This window comes from Dasypus novemcinctus, chromosome 17 (genome assembly GCF_030445035.2).
Source record: "Dasypus novemcinctus isolate mDasNov1 chromosome 17, mDasNov1.1.hap2, whole genome shotgun sequence".
NCBI classification, from domain to species: Eukaryota; Metazoa; Chordata; class Mammalia; order Cingulata; family Dasypodidae; genus Dasypus; species Dasypus novemcinctus.
In genome coordinates this window covers 8,445,173-8,462,734 of record NC_080689.1, presented here as the reverse complement: position 1 = coordinate 8,462,734, position 17,562 = coordinate 8,445,173, and the positions used below count along the sequence as shown (strand labels likewise).

Here is a 17,562-nt window from a genome sequence, read left to right as displayed (position 1 = left end):
TGTGTGTGTGACAGGAAATGGACTAAGGTCAACTCACTCAGATGTTTAAAAAACATTTCAGATAAGAGTGTTCCTTGAAAAATCACAAGGAGCAGTGTTCACGCAAAAGATACAAACAAAAGTTTCTAGGAACTCATCATTAGTTACTTAACCTTCTGTTCTGTTCAGCTCACCCTCTCACATCTCTTAGACATTTCTGTGAGAGTTACATTATTCAGGGGTTTTTTTTCCATTGGAAATAATATTGTTTGTGTGGAGTGGATATGGGTTCTCTCTTACAAATCAACAAAGGAAGCGGTATACCAACTGAAGAAAATGAACAGGTAATGACAAAAGATGCAAAAAAATACATGAAAGAGGTTAAATATATTAAGAAAATGTGCAGAACCACACAAAGAGCTGCAGAAATTTTGCATCACACATTTCTAAACATCCTAAAATTAGGACACCCAGTGCGCGATGGAGGTGCAGAGAGCAGGGTGCTTTTCAAGGCTGTGGGGTTTGAAGTTGGCAGAGCTCCCTGGTGACGGCTGATTATGTGGATCAACAGCCTTAAACTTGCTCATAGCCTTTGACCCAGTAATTCCACTTCTAGGGTTCTGGAAGCAGGACAAGATCAGATACATACCCAAAGATTTAACGAAATAGCCTTTTAATAATATAGTGAAAAATAGGAAACCCACAAATGTCCAATAACAAGGGAGTAGTCGGATGAAACCAAGTACATACCCAGTGGAATCCTATGCTTGGAAGGAATTTGAAGATGTGGGGGAATGATTACAATATAATATTTTCTTGTAGACTAAAGGTACATACAAACAATTAAAAATACTGCTTTTTAGAAGAAAAACAACAAAGGCTCTGACTGGTGAATAGATTATTTTTGCTTTATTCATTATTTGTTCTTTCATCTTCCAAATTTATATAATGAACTCGTTTCAGTATTCAGAAAAATAGAGTTTTGAATTTAAGTAAGTGCACTCCTAAAACTGAATTTATTGAAAGTAAAGGAAAATGAAGCAAGGGCAGAGAACAGGAAGTGCCTATCGTTTAGTGAATAGCACCTATAGGTCAGGTACTGTGTCATGTGCATTAACATTTTAGCTCATTGCCACTACAGTGGGACGCGTCACTCAGCTCAGGCCAGCCAAGCGAGCCATGTGAGGTCACATGGCCTGTAAGTTATAAGACCAAATGTTGCACCGTCAGCAGGCCACCACTTGGGGGTTTTGTCTTTTCTACCAAGCCTTGTTAAAATGTTTTAAAAGCATTACCTTATACAGTGATGTTGTATTGACCAGTTTCTGATAGTAACTGTTTTCACAGGTCACATGCAACGATTTTTTAACTTCCGTAGGTCTACTCTTTACTTGTTTTTTGGTAAAGCAGCTGTGTTTATCTCTTCTGGTGACATTTAATACCCAATTACGGGTATCATTATTTCTATGAAACAAAGAGTTAAAGGTATTTCATACTTACTACAGAGACTTGCGATGTACCACTCATCTTTCCTTTAGCAACAAGTTCAATGAATTTTTCCCTTTTAGATGAAGAAACTCATCATTCTAGTCCCAACCCTGCTCTGCCTCTACTTGGTTCATAACAGCAAGAAATTAAAACCTGAGCAGTCCAAAACACAAGCACACACACGCGCGTGCACACACACACACTTAACCACGACCATTTATTATAGATATCAGGGCAGCAACATTTAAAACTTCAAGGATTTGAGAGATGGAAAAGTTAAGAGACAAATTCTTAAACCATGAGGGAGGATGACCATGGTTTCGTGAGTTCTAAAAACAAACTTCTGACATCGTTTCTGTGTTTGTAAGTGAAGTAGGTTTTACATTTCTCCAGGCAAGCTAAAGCCTGGAGTTGCTGCCCTCAGTTTAATTGTGTATGTACTTTAAGTATCTTACTGAGCTAAATTAGTTTGAATAGATTTTATTGTTGTTTTCCTTCTGACTAGAAATGAGCAATCTAAAAAAGGGGGAAACGAACAATATTTTTAAGAGAAAACATTATGCAATTATAGATTCATATACTAAGTATAGCAGAAACATGTTAAGTTGTCCTATATACCTGACAAATTTGTGCCCAACTTAGGTCCTTCCAGGTCCCCCTTAAGTCTGCAATAGGGTGACAGGAAGGCAAGATTGGCATTCATTGAATCCCAGTATCATACCATGTGTGTGCAAGGGAGACGATTAGTTTCTTTACGTTCAGACAAGTAAGTTAAGTCTAAAGGTTAAGTATCTTGCCCAAGGTCACACTACTGGGAAGCCATAGGGCAAATGCCCAGCTGCTTGGTTGCAGAGGCCAGTTGTATTTTGCACAATACTATGCTTCACAAATCCATGCAAATGGGGCCCCATCACCTTGGGTATGACTTTAGGCAAGACTGGCCTGGGCTGGGGAGGATAGCAGACTGTAGTAAAGGTTAAAGGTGATGGGTCAGTCGCCAGGAAACAGAGTAGAGCTAAGTGGCCTTGTAAAGGGTTCAGAATCCCATTGTCAGCCTTCTCTTGTCACGTGTGTTTGTAGAGTTCCCTGCCCAGCTTCAACGAGCTAAGCAGAGATGAATTCTGGAGCTCTGCGCTGTTGCCCACAAGGAATAGGGCACCTGCATCTTCCTGTCTGATCCAGTCATCTTGTTCTCCTCCTCTGCTGTGCTCAATTCCCAGCACTCAACAAATACTGGGAAAGCTAAAGCATCAACATCTTGTACTTGCTATCAAGGAACTCCAAGGCTAGTGTGAAGCTGAGGTCAATGAATCCAAAGGCAAGCCACCAGATGCCCCTACAAGTCCAGCCCATCCACGTTACCAGGGACATTCCTTGCCATATGAAGAAGGGAACCATGAAGCTCACATCCACTCCTTGAAGGCCCCTTATCAAGTCACACTTGCTGTTTGACGCCCAAGATCTGATGGCTAGATTTCTGCATGTGCTTTTCTCTCTACTTTTATTTCTCTGACTCTCATTGACATCTCTCTCCTGCAACCCCTTCCTTCTTAGTTGACTTCTGCCTGAAAAGTAAACCTGATAAAATGTTTTCCCTGCAGGACAATCTCCTGATACATTCAGCTGTTAATGGACTCCTGAAAAATTAAAGATGGACAGTTCTAGCGGGAGAATTCCAGGCATCCAGTCTAGTCATTGGCAGATCCCACATAAAACTGCGAAGGCTACTCCCCTAAGTCTGCTGCCACATGCTCACATACACACATGCACACACACACGTGTGCACAAACACAACTGCCACAGAGTATTTGTATCAAATGGGCTATATTTAAAGATGTCTGTATCTCCCAGGTTCCATAGGTGTCCAGAACAGCCTGTTTCCATGGTAGGATCCCATTTATTCTCAAAACCATTTTCAAGGATCCCCCTCCACTATCACTCTAATCCCACATTTATTCATCAGCACCCAATACCCTTCAAAACTCATCACCACAGCCACTCTCAGCCTTTCATTCTTCTTGCCTTCTCCTATTCTCTATCTTGTCCCTCCAACGTCCTCTGATGTTGGTACCTCTAGCTAATGATTCTCCTTTTGCTTCCCAACCCAAGTTGTGTTCTCCACCTTCCACATCAGAAAGATGATAAATGCTCTCTGTCTTTCTCTATTGCCAAGTGAAATACTTGGATGACTGGCTTGCCCATCAATTTGTTTGTTCTGCCTTGTCCAAAATACTTTATTCATGTAAATCATGCATTTATTCCCTTAGGATCAGAGAGTGGGTAATAGTTCTTTTTTCTCAATCCCATTTGTGACTACACCCATTCTTCCTTAGCATGGTGCAGAAAGACCCATTTGTGACCCATTTTCTGGGGTCAGTTCTCTGAAAAAGGTCACATAAAACCCATCAGTTAAAAACTATAGTTCTTTCATTTCTTTCTGACTTCCAGGAGTTCCTGTGTACAAAAGAAAAACAAAATGACCTAATTTCGTGAAAAACCACAAGAGTTATATCAAGGCTCACTCTCAAGGGCACTGTTGACAATATCAGGACTCTCTCCAGAGCCCTTTGACAAGAACCCTAACTCTAACTGCTCACAACCACACTCACGTGGTCCTGATGCATTATCTCCACAGCAGGGCCAAATCACTAGACAAATGAACACTTACATGCATACATACATAAATGTACCACAGGTGTACCAGATAAACATTACATCAGTGACATTCTCATAGTCCATCACATAGAAGATTCCTGTCCTAGTTACTCATTTTCCACCTCACCAAATAAAGGAAAGAGAGAACGATGATCACAAATAACTCATGACTCATTCTGTTGGCTGCCCTCATTTCACAGAATTTAAGATGCCTGATGATCAGTGCCTGGTGGAATCTCAGGCTACGCTGTGAGCAGCCGATGCAAAGCCCTGTCTGCTCCCCCACTCCTCACACTGCCCCTGGCCATGATTTGTGATTATCTGCCAAACACACACCTCCTTTGCCACCCTACTCATACTAATCCCTGGGTCTACCCCAGTCCCATGCCCCCACCCCAGCCTGAGGATACCGCCCATGAAGCTGACACTGCTCCCACTTCACTACCTGTTAGTAACATTATGATGCTCTGGCCATTTATTTCATTTGACCAGTGGATCTAGACACCGGAGAGCTGAATTTTAAAATGACTTTTATTTAGTCTTCACTGAACTTTGGCAAGGATCCCCTAAAAGGAAATTCTATACGGTAATCACCTGAAATCACTAAGAAAATAAACACAGGGACTTTTAAATTTAAATTTTCAATAATGAGGCATTTATTTTATGTTCTGGGAGGAGTAGGTAAGGAAAAACCTGCATGGACTATCTGACTTTTAGATGACTGCATATCTGGTTTACTGAACAAAGGTCAAGATGCTATGAAATATACCAAAGCAAAGGAAAGAAATACTCACCCTGTTTGGAAATGGTAAGATCCACTGTCTTCCAGTTCAAGTGGCCAAAATTCCAAAGCATAACCACGTAAGGCAATTCTGGGTGAACTGCTTGGGCTTAACTCCACCTGCCCACGTGAGCCACTGCTCTTGTACCACCTGATGGCAGTTTTGTTCTTCTCGTGCGCAGGTGAAGATGAGCAATATTTCAAATAGAAAGGTTCGCCTTCGACTGCGGTAATATGGGGACGTGACTTACACGTTTCTTCAAAGGATTACAAAGTAAAAGATAAAACAAAGGCAGAATGACAGAGGTTTTTTTTTTTTCTTTTCTAATGCAGTAAGGGAAGAGCAGGGTGAGTGAGATGGCCCTGAGACATTTCACATCCCCATGGGTTTTCATATTTTAGGGTCAATCTTCCCAAAATATAGGAAGCAAGAGGGAAAAGGCACTTTCAGAACCTAAATGAAGACAAAGCTTTTCATAGCTGCTCCCAAACAGGAAGGTGCCAGGACTTAACCCACAGTTACTAGAGGGCAGAAGAGGGTGGTATATTTCTTTAAAAGAAGAAAATATTACATATAGTGGCTTCTTCAGATGGGAAGCCATTTCAGCCACGTGACACCACTCCCCACCCCAAACATTGCCAGTAGCGAACTGTCTGCATTGAAAGGAAAACAAGAAATCCAGAGACTTCCGAGTTGTTCATCTGCATCGCCAGGAGCCTCACTCACCTTGTTCTTCACCAGTCTCCCTAGCCATACCCCAGCAAGTGTGAAGAGAGCTCAAGGTGCTCCTATGTAGCTTAGTTCTGGCTGTAGGTTACCACGTGGATCATCAAAAATTGATTAATATATCACTCTAAACCCGCCTATCTGTTGCTTTCCTCTGAGCTCCCTGACTCTCCCCTTCTCTTTCTTAACAAACCCAAATGTTCTAGCTTAGAAAATCTATCTTCTCCTTTTAGCCTCTTGGTGAGGGTGCATATGCCCCATGTTCTGTGTTTCTCATGGTTCAAAGCAGGCATAACCTGTTATCCTGTGGCTCGAGGGATCTTGGACTCTTTCAGAATATGAGATCCTTAAATTGAGTAGCGCACTTCCCTCGGGGCATGGAGAAAATGCCTTCTCTCCAATTAAGGTTTATTTTCCAAATAAACAGTCTGCTTTTAACTCACAGTTGTTGACTGAACTCATGTACTCATTCCTCTTTGGGGGCAGTTACCATTTGAAGGAAACTCATCTGGAACACATGCTTTCCATGAACTGATGATAGGCATAGGCAGCTGAACGTCTGCACTCCCTAGGCAGCTAATGGCTTCAGACATCTCCCCTTCTATTTAACACCAGAGGGTGTGCTGCTGAACATAATGCTTGTTAGACATTGTTTTTCACTGGAGAAATGAGGGAGGTTCAAGATATGTGGACTGTCCAGAATAGGCACTCCCATTCTTACATCACCAGGGACTAAAACGAAACCCATTGGAATGATATCTGCGTATGGAATTCTCCTGAGTTGGGACAATTATGGGATGTTGTCACCTAACACCGACTTGGTTAAATGAATGCCACACTTAGTATATTGTCTTATCTATCCAGAGTGAATGTTTTATGAAAAGTGTTCTCCATGTATCTAAAAGGACAGGAGATGAGCCTTTAGCAACCTTACGGGAAAGGCTGGAGGGCAGGTTTTGTGCCTATAGCGTGTTTTCATTGTGATCTGGAAGCAAGGTTATCAGTGTATGTGTATAGAGCATGGAATTCATGCCACATATTTTCCCACCTCTTGCTTTTTCACTTAGCAGTTTCTGACAGTTCATGCCATACTAGGAAGAACAGATCTACCTCATTCTTTTAACTTCTGGTAGTACTGCATCGTACCAGTCTCAACAATATGTTGATCCACTTAAGGAACTATTCCCCATGACTGGACTTGTATTATTTGAAAGTATCAATAGCTTAACTGCTTTCTCTTCAGCAGTAATTCTCAAAGCAGAGGATATAGGTTCACATGTTTGCCTTTCCTACGTAATAGGTCAAGGTAAGGTAATATTTGTGCCCCACTTTCTCCTTAAAATCTCAAGGCAAACATTGTTAATCAATCATGGCACATGCTTCCAAAGAATCCTCAGGTGGCCTCAGTTTACTTCTCAATAAAAAACTCCCAAGTAGTCACAGCTAATGAATTAAAATTAGTATTACTGTTTGACACCTGATATGGAGTCTGCGTTTCCTCCTTCATCTAAATAGTCTCTCCTTATGTGCTCCTTCTAACTTTAATAATATTTCCTTTAAGATCTGTAAGGTACTTCCCATTTGCTTTCTTCACTACCTAAAGAAATGAAATGATCCTTTGTCTTCATTTCAGAAAAGAGAAACTGTGTGCAATTCTTTCTAAAAATGAATAATAAAGTGGATGTTACCTCCTCAGTTTCAAATAACATGAAACCATTTTCATCTCAAATATAATTTATTTCAGCAAACAAGATTTTTCATCCTGCTCTCTCTCTGTAACTCAGAGGGCTGAATCTTTTTCAATAATACCATATATTGACCCCACTCACATGAAACTCTCATTCTCTATGCCAGCAACACCAAATGGTTGGCAACTATGTAAAGTAAAATCTGAAGTCACTGACTTCAATAAATTTAGCATCTTTTGACCCCCATTCAGTAGCTACTACCACAACAAAAGCAAACAATCCTTTGTATCCCCTCTAAACTGCCAATGAAATATATTGGTGGAGAATTCCAAGTTCTTACCTGATGTACTTATAAACAAAGGTACAAAAAGCACCAAGGGTAGTCCTCTACAACGCATTTTCAGGACTCTGCATCAAATAGTCTCTCTGGAAAACAAAACAAAATAGGTTCAGCAAAAGCTTTCAGACAATTGTCTTGTGAAGATTTTTAAAAATCATGTGGACAGACAACTAGCAAGATGGTGGCAGATTAAGGAGCTCCTAGAGTCAGCTCATCCTACAGAGCAGTTAGTAATCACCTAGAGCTCTCTAAAGTACCTGTTTGGGGGCTCCAGGAGACCAGAAGATCATCCTGCAACATCCTTGAAAGAATGGAAGAAGGAGACTGCCCATCTGCAGAAAAGATTCCTCAGCAGAGCCCTCCATGCCCTGGAGTCTGGTACCCATCCTCCACTGGTGGCAATAGTCACCTCGGGAGCTATTCCTTGGTTGGAATTGGAAGCTTCCACTTCCCCAAAACAGGGAGGAAGAGACAGTTGGGCACCAACTCCAGCTACTGATTAGTAAATTCAGCTGGCTAAAGGATAACCCTAAAAACAGCTAAGTTTGAACCTGTTCAAGTGGGAAAAAAGCTGGTAGCTCCCATTTTAACTCCACCCCCCATATGAGGGGAAGCCCAGCTGACTGAAAATCACAGTGACTGTAGGGACCGGCTTCTCTCACTCAGATCTGCCTGCAGCCCTAGCCTGGGCTTCAGCCCCACCTCTGGCAGGGAGGAAGCTGGTGGGCCCTGCACCAACCTCTCCCCATAACTGCAGGTACACTTGGCTGGACAGAGTTGGAAGTCTACTGGGGCAACTGCGGTCATTTTGGACCCACACAGCATAGATTTTTGCCCACACCTGCAGTATCATCCCTGCACCAGGCAGGGGAGAAAGGAGCAGAAAGCTTCATCAGTCTCTGGGTAACTACAGTCTAGGCCTGCATGACTTGGATTATTACATACAGCTGTGGCTCTCTCCCTAACCTTGGCAAAGGAGAAAGTTGGGAGAAGCATCATAGGTCCCTGAGGCAATGAGGGCAGCTTGAGCCTCCACAGCCAATAGCACAAACTACCTACTTGGACCCAACTAGACAACCAGCAAGGGAGAAAGGGCAAGAAAGCCATAACTAAAAAGAGAAACTGCACCCAGAATAAACACACCAAGAAAGACAGATGCCAAGATGACAACAAAAAATTTACAATCCATGCCAAGAAACAGGAAGACATGACCCAGTTAAAGGAAAAAGATAAGCCTCTAGATGACATAAAGGAATTGAGACAACTAATCATAGATGTTTCCTTAATAAATTCAATGAGGTTGCCAAAGATTATGGATATTAAGAGGACACTGGATAAGCACAAAGAAGAATTTGAAAACACACATAGAAAAATAGCAGATCTTATGGAAATGAAAGGTGCAATAAATGAAATAAAAAATACACTGGAATCATATAATAGCATATTTGAGGAGGCAGAAGAAAGGATTGGTGAGCTTGAAGAAATGGACTCTAAAGCAAACATACAAAAGAACAGATGAAGAAAAAAACAGAAAAGATCAAACAAGTTCTCAAGGAACTCAGCAACAGCAAGAGATGTGCAAACATACGTGTCAGGGGTACCCTGAAGGAGAAGGGAAGGTACAAGCAGCAGAAGGAATATTTGAAGAAACAATGTTAGAAGATTTCCCAACCCTATTGAAGGACATAGATATCCATGTCCAAGAAGCACAACATACTCCCATCCAAGTAAATCCAAACAGACCACCTCCAAGATACATACTAATCAGAATGTTTAAACGCCAAAAACAAAGAGAATTCTAAGAGCAGCAAGAGAAAAGCAATGTATAACATATGAGGGATACCCAATAAGATTAAGTGCCGATTTCTCATCAGAAACCATGGAGGCAAGAAGACAGTCATATGAAATATTTATGATCCTGCAAGAGAAAAACTTCCAGCTAAAAAAGTTTTCAAAAAAGAGTCAGGAGGTCATCAGAGGTGTCACGCTTATGCATGCCTCAGCAGGACCCCAGAAAAAGCCCAAGTAGATACAACCCTAGGTGCTGATTCTCCTGAACGCTATGGAGACCCACAGGGTATATAGTCATGGCAGATGGATTTGGAGTTCTATGCCATGTCAGAAGGCCCAACTTTGGAATTTGTGCTCCTGACTGTGATGGAGCTGGACTCAGATGTGACCTTCCTACACATGCCTCTTCTGTCACTTTTACTAAGCCTGTGGTTGGTGCTAGGGATGGTGTATACTTAGGGGACTTGAATCTTTGGACTGCCCATGTGCCAGCTGGGCCCTGAGCCTCAGCAGAGTTGCGACTTCTACTCTCTGGTTCATTGGGCTTAGCCAGGTCAGCTAAGAGGGAGGTGAAGATGGTCAACCACCACAGTAGGGAATCAAGAGTGCCTACAACTGCAAGCAGAAGAATTGCATCCATCATCCATGTAGAATCTAAGCCCCCTCTTGATCTAGAGGTGGAGAAGACATCACCATCCCAGGGTCCATAGAATGAAGGAATAAAATATAGATTATAGTGAACTTACTGATATTCTATGATAAAACTATTGTGACTAGTAATAGAATAAATTGTAGCATTGAGGTGGAGAAAGTGGCCACAGTAGTTACTGAGGTCAGGGAGAGGGAAGAAGAGATGTGATGTGGGGGCATTTTGGGGACTTTGAATTGTCCTAAATGATATTGCAGGGTCAGATGCTGGACTTTATATATCCTGCCATAACCCACTGAATGTACTGGGGGAGAGTGAGTACAGGGTAAACTATTATCCATGTGGTGCAGCGGTGCTCCAAAATGTGTTCACTGAGTGCAATGAGTGTGCTACAATGATGGGGGAGGTTGTTGGTGTGGGAGGAGTGGGGTGGGGAGGTGGGAGGTATATGGGAACCTCTTATGTTTTTAAATGTAACATTTTTTGAGATGTATATATCTTCAAAAAAATACAATTTACAAAAATGATACAGGTGGGGGGGTGGGAGGGAGTGGGTTATATGGGAACTTCTTATGTTTTTTAATGTAATGTTCTTTGTGATCTATTAACTTATTAAAAAATAAATGCCAAAAACAAAACAAAACAAAACTTCGAGCCAAGAATCTTACATCCAGCAAGATTATCTTTTAAAAATGAGGACGAGTTTAGAAGATTCACAAATAAACAGAAACTGAGAGAGTTTATAACCAAGAGACTGGCTTTACAGGTAATACTAAAGGGTGTGCTAAAGAAAAGACAGGAGAGAGAGGTTTGAAAGATAGTTTAGAAATGAAGATTATATCAGTAAAAGTAACTAAAAGAGTCAAAAGAGGTGGTGAAAATAAAATATGATAGATAAAACCCAAATATATAGGAATAAACTTAATGACGTAAGGCATTTGTATTCAGAAAACTAGAACTCATTTTTAGAGGGGATCAAGAAAGACCTAGATAATTGTAGGAATAATCTGTGCTCACAGATTGGAAGATGAAATATCATTAAGATGTCAATTCTAAAATAAAAAAGTCAATTCTACTCAAATTATTTGATGCACAGATGTATAGATTCAATGCAATCTTGACAAAAATTCCACCAGACTTTTAAAAATAAATGGGAAACATGATTATCAAAATTTTTTGGAAGGGTAAGGGGTCCTGAATAGCCAGAAACATATTTAAAAGGACTCTCAATTCTAGACTTTGAATCATATTACTTAGCTACAGTGATAAAAGACTGACACATAGGCCAATGGAACTGAATTGATGGTTCAGAAACAGACCCTCACATCCATGGTCAAGTGATTTTTGCCTAGCATGTCAAACTCACCCAGCTCAGGCAGAACAGTCCATTCAAAATGGTGCTAAGAGAACAGTATATCCATAGCCAAAAGAAGGAAAGAGGACCACTATCTCACACCTTATACAAAAATTAACTCAAAATGGATCAAAAACCTAAATATAAAAGCAAGAACCATAAAGCTTCTAGAAGAAAATGTAGGAAAATATTTTCAAGACCTGGTGGTAGGTGGTGGATTCTTAAAGGAGATAAGAGGAGGATTGAGATGGACTACTGATGTTTAATGTACGTAGAAGTTTTAATTAACTTTATTGTAAAAGTGTGGAAATGTATAGGGTTGATGGTAACATATTATAGTAACAGCTGGTTTATAAATGGGAAGGTGGCTGAAAAGGGTAGTCTAGGGATGTAAATGCCAACTGACAGAGAGCTAGAGAATAATCTAGGGACTGAATAACACAGTAAACCCAGAAGTGGATGAGAATTGTGATTGATGGTACAGATTCAAGAGTGTCCTTTGTGAGCTACGGCAGATGTTCATCACTGTTGTAGGGTGGTGGGAATGTGGAGAAGCATGGGAAAAATACAACTAGAGTGACTTATGGACTGTGGTTAACAGTAATAATATAATATTCATGCACCTATGCCAAAGATGAACTGTGTTGATAACGGGGGAGTATGGAAAAAATGTGCCAAATGTATGCTATGGACCTGGTAATAATCTGATATTATCTCATAATCTGTAAAAAATGTTCCATCACAGTTTGGTGTGTTGATAGAGGGGAGTTGTATAGGAATTCTGCACATGTGCATGATTGGTTTGTAAATTACAACTTCTGTCATAAAATTATGTTTAAAAAATAATAATAGGGTGGGTTTGGGGAAAATACACCAAATGTAAGATAAGGACTACAGTTAGTAGTAAGATTTTGTCAATATTCTTTCAAAATTTTTAGCAAATGTCTCACAGCAATGCAAGGTGTTGGTGGTGGGCTGACGTAGGGGACCCCTGTGTGATGTTACATGTTTGCTTTGTAAGTTCACAACTTTTACTATACACTTATTGTTTCTCTATGTTCATGTATAGAAATTATCTAAAATAATAATAATAGTAATAATAGGGTGGGTTGGGGGGAAAATATACCAAATGTAAGATACTTTGGTTAGTAGTAATATTTTGAGGATGCTCTTTAATCATTAGTTAAAAATGTTTCACAACAATGAAAGGTATTGGTGGTAGGGTGAGGTACAAGGGCCCTGTATGATGTTATGTATGTTTGTTTTGTAAGTTCAGAACTATTACTATACACTTAAGGTTTACGTATGTTTATGTGTGAGTGAATATACATCAATAAATTGTAAAAAAAGAAAAATCACGTGGACAAAACAAGTCTCAAATTTTAAAAGACAGAAATCATACAATGTAACTTTTTTGACAATGGAACAAACCTGCAAATCAATGACAGAGAACTGGAGAATTCACAAATATGTGGAAATTAAATAATACAACCGTAAATAGCCAATGGGTTAAAGAAGAAGCCACAAGGCAAATTAGGAAATATCTTGAGATGAATGAAAACGAAAACACGACAACCCAAATTTATGGGATGAGGGGAAGGTAGTGGTGAGAGGGAAATTTGTAGCTGTAAATGCTTGCGTCAAGAAAAGAAAAAAGATCTCAAATCAGAGATCTAACCTCACACAGTGACCTAACCTCAGAAAGAAGAACTAGAAAATGAAGAGCAAACTAAAACTGAAGTGAGCAGAATGAAGGAAATAGAGATTAGAGAGGAGAAAAAATGGAAATAGAGGGTAGAAAAACAAGGCAGACAAACATGAAATAAAATCTTAGTTCTTCAAAAAGATCAATACAATGGACAAATCTTTAGCTGGATTGACAAAGGAAAAAAGAGAGGACTCAAATAACTATAATCAGAAATGAAAGGGGGGCATTTTAAATATAAAGATTCTAAGGAAATAAAAGGATTATATAAATATATTTAAGAAAATACCATATATCTTCAGGATCTTGTCTTTAGACAATGGATTCTTAGACTTTGCATGAAAAGCAGAGCAACGAAAGAAAAAATAGATAAATGCAACTTTGTCAAATTATAAACTTTTGAGCATCACAGGACATTATCAAGAAAATGAAAAGAAAACCTAAAGAATAGGAGAAAATATTTGGAAACCTTGTATCTGATAAGGGTTTAATATCCAGAATATACAAAGAACTCCTATAACTCAACAACAAGAAGACAAGCCAATTAAAAGAAAAGTGAGGCAAAAGCCTTGAAGAGACATTTCCCCAAAGAAGATATACAGTCAATAAGCACACGAAAAGATGCATAAAATTGTTAGTTATTAGGGAAATGTAAATCAAAGCCAATCCCAATAAGATATCACTTCACACCCACCAGAATGGCTACTATTTTTTAAGTGGTAAATAAGTATAGGTGAGAATGCAGACAAATAGGAACTCCCATACAATGTTGGTGGGAATGTAAAATACTGCAGCTGCTGTGGAGGACAGTTTGGCAGTTCCTCAGGAAGTTACGTATAGAATTACCATATGATTTGGCAATCCCACTTCCAGATATATACACACAACAATTGAAAGCAGTGTCAAACAGATATTTGCGAATATTCAAGCAGCATTATTCACAATAGCCAACAGGTAGAAGAAACCCAAGGGTACATTAATGGAAAAATGGATAAACAAAATGCATTATATACATACAATGAAATATTATTCAGGGATAAAAAAGAATGAAGTTCTGATACATGCTACAATATAGAGGAACTTTGAAGACCTCGTGTTGAATGAAATAAGCCACACACAAAAGGACAAATATTGTATGACCTCATTTATATGAAATAAGTAGAATCTGTAAATTCACGGTGTCAGAATTTATCAAATACAGGTTATCAGGGATAGGCATAAGGGTCAGAAATGGGGGGGATTAATACTTAAATGGTCCAGTATTTCTTCTTGGGGTGATGGAAAAGTTTTGGTAATAGATAGTGGTGATGGTAGCACAAAATAATGAATGAAATTATCACCATCGAAGTGTATAACTTGAAAGTGGTTAAAATGGAAATTTTTATGTTGTATATATGTTACCACAATCAACATTTTTAAAAGACATAAAGGAAAGCAGTTATATTGAAATGCAGATTTCAAAATACTAAAATAAAATAAATTTTGGAACAGTTTTTAAAAAAAACAACAACACATGACAGATTTTTTAAAAAATCAGCCCAGGGAATTGTCATACCCCTTAATAGAGTCACCAATTTCCTCAAAGGACTTTCACCGAAACGGAATTAATAACATTTCATGGTGATGAATTTAGGCTTCTTGAAGAAATCCTTAAAATGTAGTTTTCTAAAATCACAGAACCTGACTTATTTTAGGCCCAGTGGTCTGAATCTCCAAGGTCGAAGTGGAAGACAATGGTATTTCCAGAAAAGCTACTATTCTATCTATAACATGTCTGTGACATACCAAGAGGCGAATGGCCAGGTAGGGGTGTACCTATATATGTCTGTGTGTATGCAATTGTATGTGTATGTGTGTGTGTGTGTATGCTCCAACTGCTTTTCTCTCACCACACCCCATCATTCTCCTTTGTAATGCTTATCACAATTTGTAATCAGATTTTCACTTGTGGGCTGGATTTTTAAAGGCCCCTCTTCCTTCTTCAGAACATATGTTTCATAAGTGTAGCAATAAAGTTATTTTGCTCATCACTTGATTGCCAAAGCCCAGGACAATGACCAGCACACTAGAAACACTCGCTAATACATAAGCGAGGAGTAGCTGTGTATGTGTGTCTGCACGCACATGCCCCAGTGTGTTGATTTTAGGGAAATTGAGAGGCAAAGTGGAAATTTCCTGTACTTCAACCCCTATCTTCATGAACAGTGTCCCCTTAGAACTGAGATTGGCCTTGACTTTCAAACCTACTCCTACCCCAATTTTGTCCTACAAATTACTAGGTGGAAGCAGGGCAACCTGATGGAAAGAGCTTGATTTCAGGGCCGCAGGGAGGGTGGCACTCCAGTTTAAAACCTGGCAAGCTGTGCAACTGTGAGCAAGTTTCTCATACATCTCAGAGCCTATTGGCTCATTACTGAAATGGAAATGATAAGAGAGCCACCTCCAACATTATTGAGTAATGAAGCAAGCTAATGTTTATGAAAACTTACTGGTAATTCTCCTCTTCTCACCAGCTCCCACCTACCTCCTATCAGAATAGGGATTAATGCCCAAACCTTAGGCAAAGTTTAATGGCTAAGCTGGTCAAGTATTTATAGCACTCTTTTGAATAACATCACCCAGAATTTGGTGGAATTTCCAAAAGATAATTAATCAATAAAGTAAAGACAAAAGGGATAAAAATGAATGGAAAGTACAGACTGGTCATAATCAAATTAGAACATTTCTACAGTACGGGCCTGCCCACCCACACACGAACTCATTTTATTATTAGACCTATCTATTCTTTTACCTCTGGTAGAATGAAAAGCGCTGTTTCCTTTATGTCACTCCTCTGGTTAACCAGCCAAAAAAAAAAAAAAAAAAATTCTCTGGCTGACACCGCTGTGCAAAGGGCACAGTTTTTTTTTAAGTTTCAGAGTCTTAGAGATAAGATTGTTGTGAGATTATTCAGCATTCTGATGAGTTAACTCTGAATTTCAATATGAAACATGTTATTATTCCAACATGCAAGTTAGCTGATATTTACACAGCTCTGAAACATATAATTTTCAACCTAATATTCTTAAATATAAGAGTGAACTGCAGAGATCAAGATGTTACTAAATAATGAATTTATGTCAAGAAAAAATATTCTAACAGGTATTAATAAAAATTTTTAGGAGGATATAAATATGAAAATTCTTACCTGTAGGAATTTTTAGGGTATATTTTTTGCATTACGTTTGTTGTTGATATTTTTTGGTTTTTCATCACTTTTTAAGTTTCTTCCCTCTTCCCTATCTTTTGTTTAATTTTTATTCTTCTTATTTCTAAAGCAATATGTGTCCATTGTAGGACATTTATAAAAATAAAAATTCAAAAGAAGAAAATAAGCTCTACATGTGTAATATTTCAGCATGTCTCCTGTACTTTTTCTATATATTTTCAAATAATTATGTTGAAAGAATTTTGTGTCCGGCATTTTATACTTATTGCTATGCCATGAGCATTTTCCTCTGTCAGGACATCTCTGTTAACGTCACTTTAATTGATACATAATATTCCTTCATATAGATATACTATAATTTACATGATGTATTTCATTATAAAATAACACTATGGCCATCTTCAAGTGTAAGGTGGTCTGACTCAATTTGGGAGAACACGACCTCTGATGCCAGGCCGGCTGGATTTAAATCCCTATTCTAGCCTTCAGCGGGATAATCCTGTGCAGGTCATTTACCCTTTCTGTGTGCCAGGTTCTTTATCCGTGAAATGGGTCCAGCCATACTAACTCCCAGATCTTATGTGAAGGTGACATGAGTTAATATTTCAAAGTGCCTGCTGAATAATAAACACCCCTTCAATGTTAGCTATTATGATTTGCCTATAACTCCAATGACTGTCTCCATGTTCCTACATGGCACTATTCTCAGTGATCAAGGATGCATTTTAAACATGATAGATGCATACTGCCAAACTGGATTCCAAAAATGTTGTCCTCCTCCCTCAACAATGCAAAACAGTTTCCATCAACCATGTCCAGGAAAGCATTTACCAATTCTTATTTCTTAAAAAAATATCTTTAGATAGTCAAAATGGTGCCATTTCTCATTGCTTTTAAATCTATATTTCTTTTTGTATAAATGAAACAAAAAAGTAATCATGTATTTTAGCCACTTTTCTCCATGTTTAGGAACTACCTCTTTAGGCCCTTTGTTCTCAGACGTTTAGTATTTTTTTTCCCAATGTGTTTACCTTTTAATTCATAGTCGAATGCTTTAAAAGATGAAAGACTTTATATTTCTGTGGTCAAACCTGTCCTTCTTTAGCTTTGTGATTTTTCTATTTAAGTTTAGAGCATTTCTCTCCCCTCAGTGGTCAGAGGGATGCTTATCTATAGTTTCTTCCTTTATATGGTTTA

General features: G+C 38.9%; 1 protein-coding gene across 1 annotated transcript in view; it reads right to left on the bottom strand.

Annotated features, from left to right (window-relative positions):
- IL18R1 (interleukin 18 receptor 1) overlaps positions 1–17,562 on the bottom strand; it is a 43,285-nt gene that overhangs the window by 22,210 nt on the left and 3,513 nt on the right. Inside the window, exons 2-4 of the mRNA XM_004460401.5 lie at positions 7,659–7,744; positions 4,917–5,160; positions 1,275–1,443 (exon numbers count right to left, since the gene is read on the bottom strand). Coding sequence (XP_004460458.1) covers positions 1,275–1,443; positions 4,917–5,160; positions 7,659–7,716 — 471 coding nt within the window. The 5' untranslated portion in view covers positions 7,717–7,744. The remainder of the gene's footprint in view (positions 1–1,274; positions 1,444–4,916; positions 5,161–7,658; positions 7,745–17,562) is intronic.